At 30.6% G+C, this 19,794-nt stretch overlaps 1 protein-coding gene across 1 annotated transcript in view; it reads left to right on the plus strand.

The window, feature by feature from the left end:
- Nucleotides 1–6,504: 6,504 nt before the first annotated feature.
- LOC121122080 (uncharacterized) overlaps nucleotides 6,505–19,794 on the plus strand; it is a 64,061-nt gene continuing 50,771 nt past the window's right edge. The window contains exons 1-3 of the mRNA XM_040717089.2: nucleotides 6,505–6,799; nucleotides 14,396–14,591; nucleotides 15,992–16,320. Of these exons, the coding sequence (XP_040573023.1) occupies nucleotides 6,601–6,799; nucleotides 14,396–14,591; nucleotides 15,992–16,320 (724 nt within the window). The 5' untranslated portion in view covers nucleotides 6,505–6,600. The remainder of the gene's footprint in view (nucleotides 6,800–14,395; nucleotides 14,592–15,991; nucleotides 16,321–19,794) is intronic.

Consider the following 19,794-nt stretch of genomic DNA (forward strand, 5'->3'; position numbering starts at 1 on the left):
ACGAATATATGGATGAGGTTAATTGACACTTAATGGAAAATAAAGCCTTTTCCCTGACCTCATAAGCTGGCACCATAATTAAAAGCAACGCCATCTTGGGGATTACCGTTGGTATTTTAACTTTATAAAATGGATAATTTCAAATAAATTTTGATTAAACTTCATTAATCTGCTTTAAGAAAAGACTTAGTACTTGCATTCAACACTACTTGATATAAATAAGGTTGTTGGAATCGTTGAAAAAGAACGAATTGGATTGGTTGAAAGAGATTATATAAAAGAAGGAATATAGCACGTTGGTACGCTTGCATCTTTCAAAGATATTTTCCTGAGTATTGTACTAATCATCAGCAAAGCAACTTCCCCTTACTACTCTCTCACGTGCATCATCATCATGCCGAAGAAAACGTACCTTTTTTCATAGGTTTCTAACAACGGAGGTACTGATGTGTGGAATTATGATTTGGAAAATAAAAGTATATCTTGCCGTTTTTGCGGTTTCTCGTACCCATCTCTTTCTTTATGGCAAGTAATCCGCCTCTCCATAATCTCCCATCACATCAACAACTTAAAAGTCTTCAAGAAACACAAGATTCAAGGAGACGAAGGAAAATTAAACGGTTCATCACTCAATTTGGACGTAGCAAAGTTATTTGTGTCTTGTAACATTCCTTTAAATGTTCTGGATCCTACCAGAGAGAGTATTTATTGCTTCGTACGAAATTCCCCTCCCTCCATCACCAATTATAACAAGATAGGGAACTTGGTTAAAAACAGTACAGTACTACTACCATTACTTCGACGTCTTCAGAGAATATTTAAACAGCATTGATGATGATTGGGCAGTAACCAGAAGAGCACAAGAAGTAATTAATGATGATTCCTTAAGAGAAGAAGTCGTATTGAAACAGGAAATTTTTCGTCAAATACCTTTGGCAATAACTGCGCTTGAGGAAAGATTGTCTCTTCTTACCCACCTAACCATAGTAGAAAATCTGATTCAAGATTTAAAGGAAGAGCCATTCAAGACCAAGTTAAAAGAAGTACTTCAAAAGAATCCTGGCTACACAAAACTAAAGGAACTCTCAACAAGTGACAACCTTGTATACACAAATATTGTCAATTGTGATACTGAGAGAGTCTTTAGTATAATGAATGTCATCAATACGAAAAGGAGGTCCAAACTAAGTACTAAGAAATTGAAGGAACTGTTGATCACGAAATGGAATGAATGTTTCGTTATCATTTAATTGTCAACACGTAAATAATAACAATATTTTTTAAATACTTTGTTACTTAATTGCCTCATTTCTATTCTTTAGATTTCGTGCCAAAGATATCTATTCATCCTTTATGGTCAGTGGTCACAAAGAAGTTACGAGTACACTTCCTGTAATGATGGGGTTGATGTTCTCTAACTAAAAATATTTTTTGTCTTGCATAAATTTACAGAATATAATATACATTTATAGGGAAGTTATATATTAATAATATACTACAATCCCTCTTCCTTCATGTAATGTTACAAAAATCACAATTGAGATATCTTATAAGTATGTTCGAAATTACCCATCGTCCATCAAGTATGATTTATGAATAAAGGTTTGTTTATTATTACAGAGGAACCAGATACTTGAAGTTGTATTTGTGGGCACGCTTGCGCAAAACACGATTCCCACAACCCTAGATATAAATGATAAACACTGATAGTTGAACTTAGTCAAGGTAATACTGCCTGAAAAGCCAGATGACATGTCTAAATTTGTACCTAGTTTTTGATTGTTTATTATTTACGATAAAAGTAAGATAATTAGAGAAAAATATCTTATTATTTCCATTGTAATTGTTATATGGAAATAAGATTGTATAATAATGTAATAAAATATTTTTAGTACAAATAATAGAACTAGATATTAGAGGGATATATTTTTGATGGACATTAATATTAAAGCCCTTTCATTTCTCGGTCGCATTTTGACATTCAATAATTATCTATTTTTTATTAATATTAATGTAAATAGGGTTTTTATTCTATAAAACTTGATTGTAATACACCTAAAATGGTCGATATTAACCATGACATAAAAACGCTTTATAGGAGTTAGTGATGTGCGTTTTTTTTATTTAGAGTCCACAAATTCTATTGAATCATGCAACCTGCCGGCAACATTGTATCCAATTTGAATAAATTAAACAAATAAAAGAACAAAATACCCAATATTTAATCATTTCTTGCCCTTTTACCTAAATTGCATATACACCTTTGAAATCACAATTTATTCTATTTCATAATGAAATTACCTTCTAAATTCTTTTTTAATGTAACGTAACGTTTTTAAATATAGCCTTTTACTCCTCTCCCCCTACAGCTTGTTAATTAAATGGCAGAACCTGCCCCCTCAACCATTATGTGCAAAGTGTGTTTAAAAAAAGTTCCTCACATCAAATGAGTAAAGATTGTTTTTACTATAGTGTTTGGTACTTTTGCATGTAGCTATTTTGCCTAAGGACATTTTTCCTTAAACCATGTTGATTAGTACATTTCACTCTAATATCAATTTTGCCTAAAGGATATTTCGCCTTATTATATAAAAAAATATGATTTATAGGACGTTATTGCTCATTTTTGGTTGAAATTGGTATTTCACTCGAATATTTTAATCAAAAGATGTATTGTTTACTAATCTTTGTTAAGTAAAAAAGATTCACAAAGACCATCCTTCTGGTATTTCTATTCCGATCCCAGATTACTCCAACTGTGCTAAGCTTGACAGTTTTCCTCACTTACGTCTTTTTCTTTCCTTGTGCTTTCCTACGATCCAATGTTTGGGTGTCTCCCGACATCTTCTCAAAGGTTTGCTTCACCACAACCTCTTCTTCTGATACATCCTGGATCCTTACGAAGAAGTGATTAGCACTTTTTCTATTGGAATCGTTTTCGTGTTTTTTTATTTTTCTTATTATGTTAATTGATAACATTAGTATTTATTTTGTTCCTTGAACGAACTCATTAGTAAGTAAGAATTCTATACTATTATTTGAAATTTTAACATTATTTCAACAGTCAACCATTTAATGCTATTTGTTGTAATAAATAATGCATATTTTATTACAAAATTGAGAGGGAACATCAATTTCAACCAAAAAACAAACAATAAGGACGTATAGATTTAATTTATTTACATATTATAAGCAAAATGTCCTGTGGCGAAATAGTTTAAGGCGAAAGTACATATTCAATTTGTGGCATATAAGTGTGAGAAAAGGTAAACTTGCTAGACTTCTGGCCCATTGTGTGAGACTTGAGAGCCTTGGAATGAGGACATTATACTGTAGTAAGAAGTATGACCTTAAAAGAGTTTAAATAAACTCCAAAGGGATGAATGAGGTGAACAGCAGTCTAAAAGTCCAAGTACACATGACTAATAGGAATAAGTAAGTAGATACAACTATTAATGATTCATATTCCCTGCGGATAATCTACAAAGTAGCTGTGACTGTCTGAAGATTGAGTAGGAGTGTAAATCCTAATTATTTTCAACAGCCGATTTTTGTAGTTGATGGATAGTTTATTTTATTTTCTAAAGCTGTTATCATTATTTTTTTTTAAGGAGATAAAATTTGAGGATAGAGTTTTGATAATGGATGTGTTTACTCATCAATGACGCTGAGAAGTTTCAAGTCCTTGATATTGATTTAGGGACTCAAAGTACCATTGAGGATCGATTTTGGAGTAATTTCTGCCTATATGTCCTTGATATATACAGAGTGCGATTTGTATTCTTCAAATTGTCCGGATTACAACGTTTATTTTTTTTTAATACCACAAGTCATATTTTATACAACTCTACTGATTCATAGTCATAACCCCCTGAACCAAAACTCCAAAGTAGTTTTGATTGCAAATAGAATGAGCTTCTTTTATTCCACGTCAAGTTATAAATTAGTATACACGTTTGTATTCTTCTTTTTATTCAATTCAGTAGAACGTTTAAATTGTCATCCACAGGCTCTCAAAAATCCTGAGTGAATGATTATTTTTTATCCTATCTCCATTGTATAAAAATTACAAAAGATTTTGTATCAATAAGCGATTGTTATAGAAAGTATTTATGGACGCAATATTTTTTTACTCAAATTATAAAATAACATAATTTAGAAACATATCAAATCACAGAATGTCCTTGACACAGATGTTTTTCTGCAGTATATTCGTTCTGCTTCTAAGATTGTAGTTTTTGATAAAAGAAAATAAAATAAATTGTCACATAATTAAGTCTTATTCTTCTTTGAAGAAAATGAAGAAATCTTTAGTAGTTATTATTTATTTTTCATGCTTTTTATACGATCCATATTCAAGAAGAACTATCATTATTTATTACTATTGTTGATTAGAAAAATAACACTTTTTGGAATTGAATTTGTTATAAGAATGATCTCTTTAACGAATATATAAACCTATTCTCCAAACAGAGATATAAGAAATACCCTAAATTAAATAGCTATTAATCAATTATTGTGGATGGGCAAATTGTATGGAAAAAGGCATTTTTTAAGATTAGAAAAGAAAAACAATGGGTGCCATCGTTCTTTTTTGCTCATTCCTTAATAGATCGTCATGGTGTTAACACCCTGCTCTGAATGATCCCACCTACTTTTGGTATAATTTTCATATATTTAAACATGTATATTTGCATTTTCCTTGCGCTAATGCAATTTATATGTTGAATGCTGTAAGAATAATTCATTTTATCCTCCCACACACAAATCATATAACATACAGCTGACATTAAAAAAAGCCATAAATCTCGTTCCCACCTTCTTCTTCCGTTTACAATCATTCCTATCAATTAGATCATCCATTTAAAATATTTTTTATTTATAGCTAAGACTATTTTCATATTAGCTTTAAATAATTAATTGTTCAAGTTCAACCAATCAAATTTCAGAACAAAGATAAGAGACAATCATCGTCAAATCAACTACTAACACAAAAATATATATGTAAGTGGAGTAAAACCAATGGAGTGATAAGGCTACGTGGACAAAGAGCTCTAGGGTTGTAAATCCAATGCCTTTTTATGCGACTGAGTTTTGTTGTGGTTAGTAAACTGAAGAGTGTTTCTTATTTTCTAAGGCTGTTCTTTCCTACTCTTGGAGATAACATCCAAGTATGGAGTGTAATAACGAGTATTTGTGATCATGAATGACGTAGAGTAACTCTCAAGATTTGTTATGGAGTTATAAGTCCCCTTTGAGTAGAATTGAAGATTGTAAGATGAGTAATTTCTACTTATCTGCATACTTGACCCAAAGTGGAATTTGTGTTAATATCCTTCATCTAGATTTAATGGAAGGCCATGTCAGCTAAGATACTAGCCTCTCAAACATGATTAAAGTTGTCTGTATTGCGATGTTGATTTGGGGTCTTTTTATTTTTGTTAGCGTACCGAAAATATGTACGATTAAAACCCCAATTTATAATTATAATTTAAAAAAGTATAACCTACTAATATTTAAATCATACCAAAAATATTTTGTCAACATGAATATTTGAAGAATGTTCTTGTGAGAGTTTGTTAGATTAGCTGCAATCAGCATGAGAGGAACTAATATACACAGTTCCTACTCCGTATTTAGAAAGGATATATAGACACAAATTAATTAGATGCCCATCCTAAATTCTAACATTACTCTAAATATTTATAACTCCACAACAAATCCTCAGAGCCAGTCTTTCACAAACACACTCACAAGTAATTACTTCATACTTATATTTTATCTCTTCAAGAATTAAATAACAATGATAACAGCTTTGAAAAATAAAAACACTCTTGGGATTACCATCTAGAAAAAAATATCTCAAACGTGTAGATCATATTTTATACAGCTCTACTTATAACTAGAGTATGTTATAATTGAGGATTACCATCGGATTAATCCTTTCCAACATATATATATATATATTTGCTCGACAGAGAGTGATAATTACGTTTACTCCTTCATCTCACAGCTCATTTTATGACAACTAAGATGTCTCCTCTCAAACATTCTTCAAATTACAGGCTTACCAGTTAATATTTGTGTTTACCATTTATAACCCAATCAAAGCATGTAGGATCGATTCTTGATCGCTCCAAGAAGAAGGAATTATACATTATGTAACTGGACTTTAAGGACAATTCCTAAGCCAGATGGAGTTATTGTAATACTATAATGTTTACTGATACTTCATCAAAGCAACTCCATCTATCCAATTAAAGAACATATAAAAACCCGTGGTTTAGATTGGAAAATCGACTTCTTCTTTTACTTAAAGTTTCTATGTAGTCTAAAGGAATATGTAGGGGAGTGAAATGAAAGACTACTAGTTTCTATCTATGAATGTATTATATAGGAAAGCGGGCCTGCTTTCCTTTGCATACTCTCCGCTTTTCCCCCTTATACACACTTCCCTCTCTCCCCCCTTTCATTTATCCTTAAAAACGTTGTAAATTATATCTTAGTTAGTTTCTGTTAGTTTTTGAATCAGTGTAAAAGTGGACAAGTCACTCCTCCATCAATTCCATACAAAATCATGACATTTTTTTCATTTCCAACATGAAAAAGGATGCAGTTGAGTCCCATGAGGACAACATGCCCACGGCATCCCTTCTTTCCCTGAAAAAGCCTAGTTATAACAATAATTTAACTTGGCCTATTGTGGGAGGGTGTAAGACATTCTTCCCTTCTCCGAGGGATTTAAACGAAGATCATAATGAAGGGTCTGAAACGACCATATTTCTTCAAATATCCAAAGGTGAGCTGTTTTTAATATTTTTCTCTCCTAAAAAAAATGAAAAACGATTAGGGACTAGTTGTATAGTGCCTGTCCTGATCTTAAACTGAGAGCTGCAGTTCAATTTAGTCCACATTTATTGTTCCTTAAAGAGGATATAATCGATCTCTCGTGATGTCATTGAGGGAGCCTTTTTTAAATTATTCAGTTATATATAAGCATAAGAGTAAACATATACATATAATTTTTTAGAGATGCATTCTATTCCTTTTAATTACTACAAGCATATATATTGCAAAAACTCGAGTAAAATATTTAATATATATATTCAGAAATATGCTCTACCTACGCATACATTTTTTTCTGTACTATTTATGTGGAAGCGAATGCATCACTAAAAAAATATTGTTTACGTTTATAATATAAAACAAATTGGCATATAAAAATTTGAGTCACATTGCCACTGAAAATGTTTGCATTTTGAAGGTCCAAATATTGACCTCGTGACCTTATTAAACCTATTAAATGGTTTAAAGATAAATCGCTATCTTCATAAACATTTAAAATACAACGATTTAAAAATAGGGTAGGTAGTATAGAGGCCAAAACTTTAGAAGCCTTTAAATCCTGAACCAGAGGACAAAAAAAGGCTGAAATATTGGAGTTTTGATTGTTTAACTAATATTAAAACATATATCAAATTTAAAAAAAAAATAGAGAATAGTGCTGTTTTTGAGTGATTGATTTTGCTTGGAATGATACTGACGTCATATGAAAACGGTTGGTTTTTTAGAGCCTATGGGTCCCACTTCTTTTTGAAATATACTCAAGAAATGACTATCCTAAGTACAGATAGAACCGGTTCTAAGAGTAGACTGAACTGGCCCGAGTAAATTGGGACCAAGTCAACAGTATTGCTTAGTTTTGTAAGGATATCAATATTTAATTACCAGTTTCGGTACAAACATTGATATTGGTATTTCGATACTTTTCACAACTTTTTCTAATAATAGAAATAAAAATAAAAATGGAGCTCAGTACAATATTCAGATCCACTTACAGGTTTGTCATTTGGGGTATGGGGAGGGGAATATTTGACTGCAATGCAAACTAAAAAATATATATATATATATTATCTGTAACAAAAATAAACATTTAATGCGTTATTTGATAATGTCTGACATTTTAACGATTATATTAATCGACTTTGTCCATTCATAATTATTTGGTTTTTATGAGAAAATAGATTTGACTCAACTTTGATTTGTAGTATTATTGAGAGTAGACTAGCTTAAAAATGAAATTTCAGATCTTAACTCTATTCTTAGGTCTTAAAAATGAAGAATTTAGCATTTTAATTAAAGTTTTAATTAGCAATATCTTGTAAATCAAAGCAATGATAGGCAATTATAAAACATCATTGAAAAGCTATTAAGTAGCTTAACAAACCCTATGTTAAATTTGTATTTCATTTTTCTTATGGAAAAATTAAGTAGACTAAGATCCTAATTTTTGGTTTTTGCTTTGTTTTGAAATTTTAACCATCTAAAGATAAAACACATTTAATTTTTTTTTAAATTGTCAAGTGGAAAATTCATGGAATTAATGCACTGATTGATAAAAAAATCCCAACTTCTTTCATATAGTAATTTTTGTACATTTTTAATATTTTATTCTCAAGGGTATGTTCAATAAAATCTTATTTGACACTAAATATGAGTTTAATTTGTCACTCCTACAAAAAAAGACACATTTTCTTCATTTTGTTTCTTGAGGTTGGAAGATTATAATATGCAAGTGTCTTAGAAACACAGTTTACATGCACTGTACACGCATCATAGATGTGGCAACCCACCTTTAGCTCTCCATTTTTCTCCAATAAACATTACAAATATATGCAACTTCATACATTTCTATATTAATCTTGACTTCATATTATATATAAGCATATGATACTAATCGAATTACAATCACAAATAAATAAATATAATTGTAAATGTACATACAATACACATCACTCATATTTTTTTTTCATTATATTCTTATAAACATTTATTGGATGCAGATGGGGCAAATAAAAAAATTCATAGAAAAATTAAAATAACTTATTACCTTTGTCTTCGAAGTTGAAGGGAGGACATGTTAGGCCTCGATTTGTTTGTAAGATTAATTACGAAAAAAGTTACGGCTTGATTTAGGTAAAACGCGGCAGGAAGGCTATATAAGTTAACAATAAGAATTCATTCAATTTCGAGAGGAATTTTGACTTGGTTATTTACCCATTTAATTGCCTTTGGATTGAAAAATATTTGACAAAATTTTTAATAGCCTCATTTTAAAAAGCATCATTTCACAAATAATCTTTTTGGAAAAACAAATTTGCTAAATGACCATTCGAAAAAATAATTTTTTAACGGATGCAAAATTGATAAAGATATAAAAAGAAGCCAAAAACTTTGAGGAATAACCTTTTTTTTTATTTTGAGAATTGTGGTAATTCCTAGCAATTTCCTTGCAAGATACGATGTGGGATTTGTGTTTATAGTTGCTTGTATATAATTTAATAAAGCATCATGACAACTAACCTGTATGAATTCTATGCCATCAAAGCCATTAACTCCTGAAACAGAAAATTAATACAAATATTAGGATTTGGACGCTACAAACCCCGATGGATTTCATGGAACTGGGTTTGGTACAGTATAATAGTTTTTTAAATAGAATTAGTATGGTTTCTTCCAGCTTTTTGACAATTTATTCTTTCATCATTTATTTCTGTACAAATAAATTATTCTTAAATATACTTAACTTAAAAAAAAAAAAAAAACAAGGTAGATATAAAATATACAGTTTATATAATGAATTAGTAATATCTTTTTTTTGCATAAAGACGAGCCTGTCCGCAATTTACAATAATAAACACGACCAATTAGTAGTCACAAGATACAAGCTGTCGCAATAATTATTTCTCTTGAAACTATGTTATTGTGAAGCTAACTTGGAAACATTGGGAAAATTATTTAAATTATCCCTCTACAGGGTTGAGGGGGTTCCTCAACTGGAATATTGAGTTATATCATTTTTCGAGACCTGATCTCTTTTTTGTATAAACAAATATATAAGTTATTTTCTATATAAAAGGATGCTTATGGATTAAAATCTTACCGCGTACCGACCGAAGTAAAAAACCAAACAAACTGTAAGGGTTGTAACGAACCAAACCCCTATATAACCCTGTACACTACCAGCTCTAATAAAGATAAATTTATAAAAATATACAGTATAAACTCCAATGATTGTCTAATCCTACGTGGAAACTTAATCGATCAGTTGTGCCCTTCTCTAACTCCATTAAAATATTATTCATTTTGCGAAGCTTCACTTGGTTACACTTTTCGAAGTTATTTCCTTATTATTAAAAGGGCGCGATAATTGAATTTGAACTGTCCTTGTCTCGAATTTCGAGATCGAAAGAGAAAATATGATGTAAGGGCAAACCTATAGAATGTATCCTTATCTCCTCTAGGAGCGACCGTGAATCGAACCTACACACATTGAGTTCAGTATAATAATTTCTCCCGAGTGCCTTGTACACTGAGCTACGTAGCTCATGACGTGTTTACTTTTTGGATTTTGTTAAAGTCTACAGTCCGCATCTATCAATCAAATATTATGAGAAAACTTGTGAAATCTTTGCTTTGCTGTTTTGAACATTTTTTTTCTGAAAGTGCTAAGTACCTACAAAAATTGTATATTATTGTTGATTAGTTTCCTAAAAATTGTAACTATGTTATTATTGTCAAAATCTCAACAAATATTCTTAAGGTTGATTAATAGAAAGATTTGAAAACTATGTATTCAAAAACAGGTCTTGTCATAACTACTTTCAGTAGGTACGACATCTATCCTGCGTGTACCATGTGTATAATAATTTATTGCTAAGACCTTTGAATATTATAATTATTAAACTTCAACAATTTTCCTTTTCAAAATGAAGAGGTTTTGTGATTTAATATGTATCATGTTTGGGAGGAGAAAATGCCATGATAAATTGCATTTTGAATGGAGATTTGAAGATTATCATATGCCAAGTTATTAGAAATAAATTGAGTTTACACGCATGTTAGATGTGCCAACTCACATTTATGCTTGCAGTTTAGCATTCGTTAATTAGGTAAATATTCTGTAGATAGGTAATTCAAAATGGAGTACATATTGATTATGTTTTTTTGGATATGAATTATTATTATATTTAACTTACGAGTAAATAAAGTACGTCAATATAAAAACATTCTTGAACAAAAATCAAAAAATTATTGTTTAATATTTTACTTCATATATCATTTTCACTAAATTATAGTCAATAATTTCAGATTACCATTTCAATTATGTAGCTAAGTAATACTTTTAGTATCTTTAAACACGCGAATATATTCTGCATTTAGGCCTTATTAGATTCTAAATAAGGGGTAATATATTGATGACGTCCAGTTGAGAGGGGGGGATTTTTTTTTGAGGAGGAGTGAGTGGTATGGGATATTTCTGAGTCCGCTAAATTGAGAACTCATCGCTGTTCACTGATCAACAAAACCTTTCCAATACATGTGAAGTATATCAACAGGGGTGTCTGTAGGGGGAAGGCCATAGTTCCTCCCTAAAAAAGGAATTTCTTTTATTCTTTAATGAATATTCGGTTAGTAGAAAAAAGTAATGAGAAAATATGGGTCAAAACAATTTTAAAAGATATTTTTCTAAAAAAAAGTCATGTGACCAAATTATGTATTAGAGATGCATAAAAAAATAATAAAAAGTATATATTGGTGTAAGGTTACTTTTCACATTTTGCGAGCAACATATAATATTGACGATGTTAGATTTTTTTTTGCTACAACTTTCGAAAAAGAACATATATTTAATGTATAAAGCTATGTAATCTGTTTAGTTTGTTTGTGAGAGGCATAATGGTTAGAAGTAATTTACGTATTCTGCGATTTTTTGCTATACCTCATGGGCTCTTCCACTTGGAAGATTGGGCTTTGGTTTTCAACCATATACCCATAATATGTCACCAGTTATGACACATCGTCTGTCAACAGCTCATGCAACGATTCTTTTTGTCCAAATTAAGCAGTTTTTGAACTTACTTCTCAGACACTTGTCTAACACCCAAAAAAAGTTCAAAAAATTTCAGGGTACGAGCCAATTGATATTTCAATATCTTCAACAAATTTTTTGATAGTCATTCGACTATTTAAAAAAAAAAAAAAATATTCACTGCTTCAACGTACTTGGGCGTCCAGAGCAAGGCATGCCATTGACATTTTCCCGGCAATCTTGGAAGAGTTTGTACCAATTATAAACATTTTTCTTTAATGAGAGCACTATCACCGTATGTAACTGTCAACATTTCAAGTATTTTAGAGGATTTAATTTAATTTAAAAAAAAAATTTGGATGCAAATTATTTTGATCCATGTTTTTCAATAGTAAAAAAATCCTCGAGCACATAAAATACTTCTAACCAGTATGCCTCTCACAAACAAACTCAACATATTATATAGCTTTAAATAATAAATCTATGTTCTTTTTCGAATGTTCAAACATAAAAAAATATATATATAGCATATCAAATATATGTTGCCTGCAAAATTAAAAAAGTCACATTACTGTTTGAATACACCTCGTATATAATCCTATGGACGCCCTTGATAATGGTCCTCAAGAAAACCATTTTTTTTTACAAATAAATATAGGAGGGAGGGTGATTTAAAATTTTGGACGTCCAGTTGGAGTGGGATATCATGTTTTGGACAAACACATAGAGGGAAAGGGGTCGGGGTGGGGGGCTTCAAAAATTGTACTTTTCCTGGACGTCATAAATGTATGAGCCCTTAGGTTTATTCATATAATAGATGATTGATTTATGATAACGTCACTGGTAGTCTTTTCCATTATTTAAGCACTAATTTTTAATCAAAAACCAGTATTTGTATTTATTTTTAAATATAAATTTCTTAACCTAATTCGGATAAAATGATTGATATAGATTAATTTCATGTTTTGCATATTTTAAAAAGTGCCAATGTCAAAATAATAAAAGTACTTAAACCTTTGTTGTCTATCAAAAATATATCTTTCCAACCCTTAGTTTTATTATAAATAATAACCTAATATTTATTAAAATATGTTTTTACCTCATTATAATTTCTTATTCATTTACTATGTTAACCATCGATAACTATTGAAACAAACTCAGGGCTTCTTTGCGGAGCTCTCTGTATAAAGCCGTTGAAAAACTTTTCCATAAAATAGAGAAAGCATACATCCATATGGGATACCTCCTTTGTAAAGAATCTTTTAGAAGGAAGTGTAAATATTTTTCTACTCATTTGTGAAAAAATATACGCAAGTTCATCTACAGAATAAAATTTAATGAGATGAAGAAGTTTGTGATTGTTAATAAATAAAAGAACTATTTCTTTATCTTTAAATTTGCTTCGACGTTATAAAATATTTTATGATTTAAAAAACCGAATATGAACGTGAAGTGAATACAAAATCCCTATTGAACTATTTATTTTCACCCTCAAACAATATCAATATGTCTATAAATAGGGCATCAGTTTCCAAATCTCTTCTCAAGTTCATCGACAGAATAAAATTTAATGAGATGAAGAAGTTTGTGATTGTTAATAAATAAAAGAACTATTTTTATCGTCAAATTTGCTTCGACGTTTTGGGCCGAAAATTACCTTATAATTAACAGACAATTAGTTTTTATTGAAAACTGTAATTGAGAATACTTCCTTTGTGCATTGCAATCTTAGGAGGATTGCTAAGAGGATTGTATCTCAGATAACATAATTCTATTTCATCATGGACTCTATCTTAATCTTACACATCCCTTATTCAACTTTATTCATCTCAGAGAAACTGATTCTGTCGATCAACTTATATATTTTTTTCACTAATGAATAAAAAAATGTTTAAACTTCTTTAGTTTTAAATCAAAACAATTATCCATTAATTAGAAGGGTTTTATTTTGCCCAAAACGTCGAAGCCAATTGATTTCGACCAATACTTCCTTAATATTTTATAAGTTTATGCAATGCTTTTTTTACCACATTACGAGTGGCTATAGTCCTGTGGTAGGTAAATCAATCTGAATGACAGAAATATTGAAATTAAAGAAAAAGGGGTAAAAAATTGTATTGGAACATTTGTGAGTGAAACACTAGAAATTGTGTTGATTTTTTTTTCATCAAGAAGACGACTAAAAATGTTTATTGGTAACTTTAATGTTTCAACAATGCAACTCACATTAGAAAACTTATGTATTTAATACTAAATTCAGGAGTAAGAATTATTAGGGTTTTATTTTTTATATTTACCAGGATATTTTCAAAATAATTAAACCTACTTCACACTTTTTATACAGGGTTAGTTTAAATATTTCTGCAATATAATTTGTTCAGCAAAAAGCAAAGAATTGCAAACGGGAGTAATCTAAATTTGAGGGAGAAAAATTGTACATTCATTTATCTATTTCATCTGACATTTGATTACCTATGATTAAGTTCTATAAACACACTCATTTCTATATATTTTGATTTAAAGAGGAGTGTAAACGCCTTCGAGTAAACCCCTTTGAAGACTTGGAATTAATCCGTGCTGCAATATTTGAATCCTCTCCTGGTATATTCTATGAACGTTCTGCTAGAAGAATTGTGGTTCTTGATGAATGTGGAGGATTGCTCTATGATTTTCAACCTAATGAAAGGAAACTCCAAATAAAGAAGGAGGAGGAAGACAGGTAAAATTATTTATAAATCATATGTATGTTGAAAGCAAGGTGTATTCATTGTGAAATAGTTTAATAGTTTTGGAAGCAGACTTTGTAATTGATAGGGAAGAGTGTTAAAAACGAAGCCTGGACCTTGTATTTATTTCAAAATAATATTTTGTCTATCAACAACATGGCCAAAATGCATGGAAACAGTAACTTTGTGGTTAAAATGTCCTCCCGCGGGAAATCTCCCTTGAATATCAGCAGGGATGAGTCCGTCAAGAGAAAATCCGTTTAAAAGATTAAAATCCGTTTTAACATGCGTATAAATGTTGCTAGAAAGCCTGGCCAAGGAATAAAGAAAAGTATTCGTATAAAGACTATCTTTGATTCACGATAATATCAAGGAGAAAAGGATCAAAATATCAGTGATATTATAGGGTCGACGTGATATTTTTGACATGCTCCAACAAATTTACAAACAAATGCTTAAAATCTTTAATAATGATTTAAGTAATTAAATTCAAAAATTATTTTAAAGGTGGGGCTTCTGGCTTCGAATTTTACTCAAAATAGGCACCCTCAGTGGTGATGACCTTGTCCAGCCTGTACCTGAACCTGTTGTCGGTGGGCTCAACCTGGTCCCTGGGCAACTTGTTAAAAATCCCGATGGTGCACTGCTTTAACTCGGCCACCGTGTTACACGAGGTTCAGTTTATGTTCGATTCATCTGTGCCCTGCAGGTAGAAGTAATAAGGATTGCAGTCGGCAGATGTTGAGGCTGGAGTAGTCTTCGAAGTTATTGGACAGCCACATATGGGACATGTGGTCTAAAAAACAAATGGCTTTGATGGTCTTCACTGTGTTATTCACCATGCAGCCACTCCTCATGAGAGACGCTATTCAGGGTTGAAAAAGTATCTAATAATCGGACAGGGAGGTATATAACCACTAAAAAGTCTGATTAGGTTTCTCAAACATTTAAATTACTTATTAAAACCAAACATGTTGCTTAAGTCATAGTGTTTAGGTAAATTTCCCTCAAGAGCACATTTCAACTACAAATTTTATTTTCGCTACCATTTCGGCCATGTTGTCGACAGAAAAAAATATATTTTAGTACAAAAAACTCTAGGTACTTCATTATCACGCAAATCCATCAATAAAAAACCCTACTTCCACCTACTGCACTACTTTTAAACATACGTTGCTTTAAATATGGAAAATGGGACACTCGTCTACATGAGAAAGAAAGAATATTTACTTATTTTAATTAAAATAGAATATCCTAATTGTTTTTAATGTTATTTAATCTAATTACACGTCTTCTATACCATTTCTATGTTATTGGAAAACAATTAGCAAACTTAGAAAAACTTTTAAATGTATGTCTATTCATTTCAATTCTTATCTTCCCCTAATCATAGAACTGACGTTGATGATTCCTCAGTCACTAAAGAAAATCTTCCTAATCCTCATGAGTATTTTCCTTCTCCAGAAAAGATAAATGAGAAAGAAGATAATTATCACCAAAAGTTTCATGATCCTGAAGAAGAAATTGAGGATCGGATATTAAATCGTCGAGAAATGACTCACTTGTTTCAATGGTACTATCCTGAAGGAGGGTGGGGTTACGTGATTCTCATTGTCTCTATTTTAAACCAAATCCTGTGTCAAGGACTGCATTTTTCGATTGGATTTCCGCTGGCTATTTATATCAAAGAAAAATTTGAACAAGTACATTCTTTTCATATAGGTGAGTGTGTCTTAAGAAACTTACTATGATAATGTGTTTCTTTTTTGAGAGTTTCTTCATATTTGTTAGTATGTAGTGAATTTTAAAATTTAAATTCAGGTCTATTCTTTTAAATCATGCCTTGAGTACTGTGGTGTGGGTTAAACAGGAGTTTGTGGTCAAATTTGCGGAAAAGAAAGTAGATTTTTATCCCTTCTTTTTTTGCTTGTCACAATTTTGAAATTAACAATTTACAGTATTTAAAACTGTTTCTTTAAAAAAAAAAAATATTTGTCAAAAAAGGGTTATGTAGAAAAAAGTAAGTTGTTTTCTAAAAAAAATAATTAAATGTCAACATATGACTATATGACTATTTTTCAATTTGTGTTATATAAAAAAATGAACAAAAATAAAATATTATTAATTGTAAATTATAACAAAAAAATAGAAATTTAACAACAACCAATCCCACCCCCCGTAGTCACGAGTATGAAAAAAACAATTACACTTGTAATAAGCGGTTGGTCAAGGGAAACAGAAAAAGTGACTACTTAGTGGAGGAGATGACCTCTTACACCAGGTGTCAGCTTTTGTAACAATTGTAAATTTGAACAATTATTTTGGTGACACACCTTAAACAGGTAATATTAGACCAGGGTTGGTTGTTGTGACGTGTCAACATAAAAGGAGGCTCGGATAAAAAGAAGAAATAGAAAAATAATGATGAATATTTTCTAGCCAATTTAATTCATAATAAAGGATTGTATGATTTTTTATAGTCTATTATGCACAATCAGCAAAATATTATTTGAGTTTATTAAGGGTAAGCCTTTGAGCTTGTTCGTGATGCTTCTCATTTCAAATTTATGTCCTTTGAAAGAGATTGACTTTTGTTTAAATACTTCTATGTTTAACATTGTATTGAGAATTTTGGTCACACGTAATAAATCAGTTAAAAAACGAACTTTCACGCAACCAATCATACAAAATTGTTAATATGATCTTCAAAATAAAACTTGAACAGTTTTGTATGCTTTAATTTTTCAATTTTAATCACGGGTTCGTTTGTATACTCCTTTAATGGATCAGATAGAGTTGCACTGATTAAGTATAAGTTAACAATATAGTATTACAATTACTCCATCTCATTTACAAATTGTCTTTTAAGTTCATGTATGTAGCTGGTGGTCAAATGAAGTATGAACACTTCCTAACTCAATAACCGATAAAGGTTAAGTCTATGAAATTATTCATATTAAAAGCAAAAACAATATGTTAAAAAACAATCATGAGCTTTCTAACTTACGTACCATTCGAAAAAATGACACTTGAACCCGATTAACAAATTTCAATTTGTGCACTCCAAGCAGTTGGGCGTCTAGAGGACCACCGTCTACGCCTTCAGCAGGTCCGTAACGTTAGAGAGGAATGTCTGTAGTGTAGGTCATCCAAACACCGAGGCCCTCAAAACCACTTTCAGCCAGCACTGGGACGTCATAACAGATGACTATATCCGCAGCGAGTGCTAAGTATTCCACCAACACTTTGAAGCCACCATTGTTCCTAAGGGCGGCTATATCAATGATTAGAAGGGCGCAGGCTCACATCTATTTATAGTTTAAAATTTGTTTAAAATTATAATGTTAATTGATAAATTATATCTTGTTGAAGTGTAAAATTCAAAGTGGTCAGATTTTAATGGACCACTCGGTGCATAATGAATATTTCCTTCTCGATGAGTGACCTTGAATCGAACATGCATAAATTGAGCTCAAGATAATAATTTTTCCCAAACACTTTGCTCGATAATTTTAGTTTAATGACTGATCTCCACGAAATAACATGTTTTTATGTTGACATGTCACATGTTGTAATAACTAATACTAATAATTGTATGTAGGTCATTTTCTTATTTGATGAATACGTATTCTAAAAATGTCTAAAACAGGTTAATAGTGTGTTTTTTTTTTCTTTTGCAGAGGAATGTTTGAAAGTATGCCTTAATTACAGACAACATTCTCTCTCTAATTGTGATCATTGTAGAAATAAAAAAAAGTACTGAATAATGATTAATTAAATATAAAATGCACTTGTAGTAGTATACTTTTGTTTATTTCAGTAGAGTTACATAGCCTTTTATAAATAATATGCGTCCTGTCAACACATTAGGAAGCTAAAAATGATTTTTATCACAACTGAGTCCAGATATAATTGTATTCTTCTAGGAATTATAATAAGCTAATACGGGGAAAAAAAAAAATCTTTTTAACCCTTTGGATGCCCTACAAATTGCATTTAAAGAAACCAAAATTGATCCTCACAATAAAAGGAGGATAAATTGATCCATATGTGTGTTTCAAAATTGAGGAACATCGGCACAATTATGTCATTTGCAGTTAAATGTGTTTCATATATCGTACAGCTCCTACATCAGGAGTTGGAAGATAATTTGTGCATACATTGAGGGGTTTCATTAAAAAAAAATCAAAATTTTTAGATTTTAAATAATTTTTTTTTTTCAAAAATTCACACTTACTGTTTACCAAAAATTTTCTAAAATTAAATTTTAAACATTAAATTTTTATAGAAAAATTTAAAAAATTCATTGTTTTTCACAAAAAACTCTCTTTTTTGTAAATATAAAGTACAGCCCCTCCAGCCTACACCCTGCGGACGCCACTACAGTTGTACCAAAAGATTGGTCTCGGATTCGAAAACGATTAAGTTTCGTCTAAGGTCCAAGATCCATATCCGGACTGTTATATATGTCCAAATCAACTTTGAAAAAATCACTTAATACCAAGGTAAAAAAAAAAAAAAAAAAAAAAAAAAAAAAAAGTACCGACCATCAAATACCTAAGAGAAAAAGGGAAACAGTTGTTATCTTATAAATTCATAATTCTTCAAAACTGTATGAATAGCACCAATTACAAATTAAACATCTAGAAAGCTTCCCCTATTGATTTTTTACCCCCACTAATTACATATAGGTATATACTCTAAAATTCTTAAGAGGGAAAGTTAATTCCCGAAAGGAGAAAATAAATGATATTTCACCCTATTCGATAATATTATATATACATATATGGTGCGTCAACATTAAAAAAATCTTTTAAAAAAATGAAGAAAAGGAGAAAACCCATTTTATTTTTTTACTTGACTTATTTGTAGATATATGTATTTGTGTTCCTTAGCACATACATAGCCCCCTTATTTTTAATTTTATTTTTTACACAACCTCTCCCCGGAAAAAGAAAGGGGAAAAAGGCCTAAAATAGGCCTGAAGTTTCTTCGCAACTATGAAACTATTACCTACTGGCTTAAAAATAAATAATTAAATTCTATCAATCAACGTTCTGAACATTGATTGGAAGGACAGAACAGCTGACAACAAATACACTCAGTATTTTTTTGTGTGCGATGGAGGTAACTCTGTGACATATGTTCACATATTTACATTAATTAATTATCGATAAATGTTTGCATGCATTGAGT

The sequence above is a fragment of the Lepeophtheirus salmonis genome, chromosome 7, assembly GCF_016086655.4.
Source record: "Lepeophtheirus salmonis chromosome 7, UVic_Lsal_1.4, whole genome shotgun sequence".
Lineage (NCBI taxonomy): Eukaryota > Metazoa > Arthropoda > Copepoda > Siphonostomatoida > Caligidae > Lepeophtheirus > Lepeophtheirus salmonis.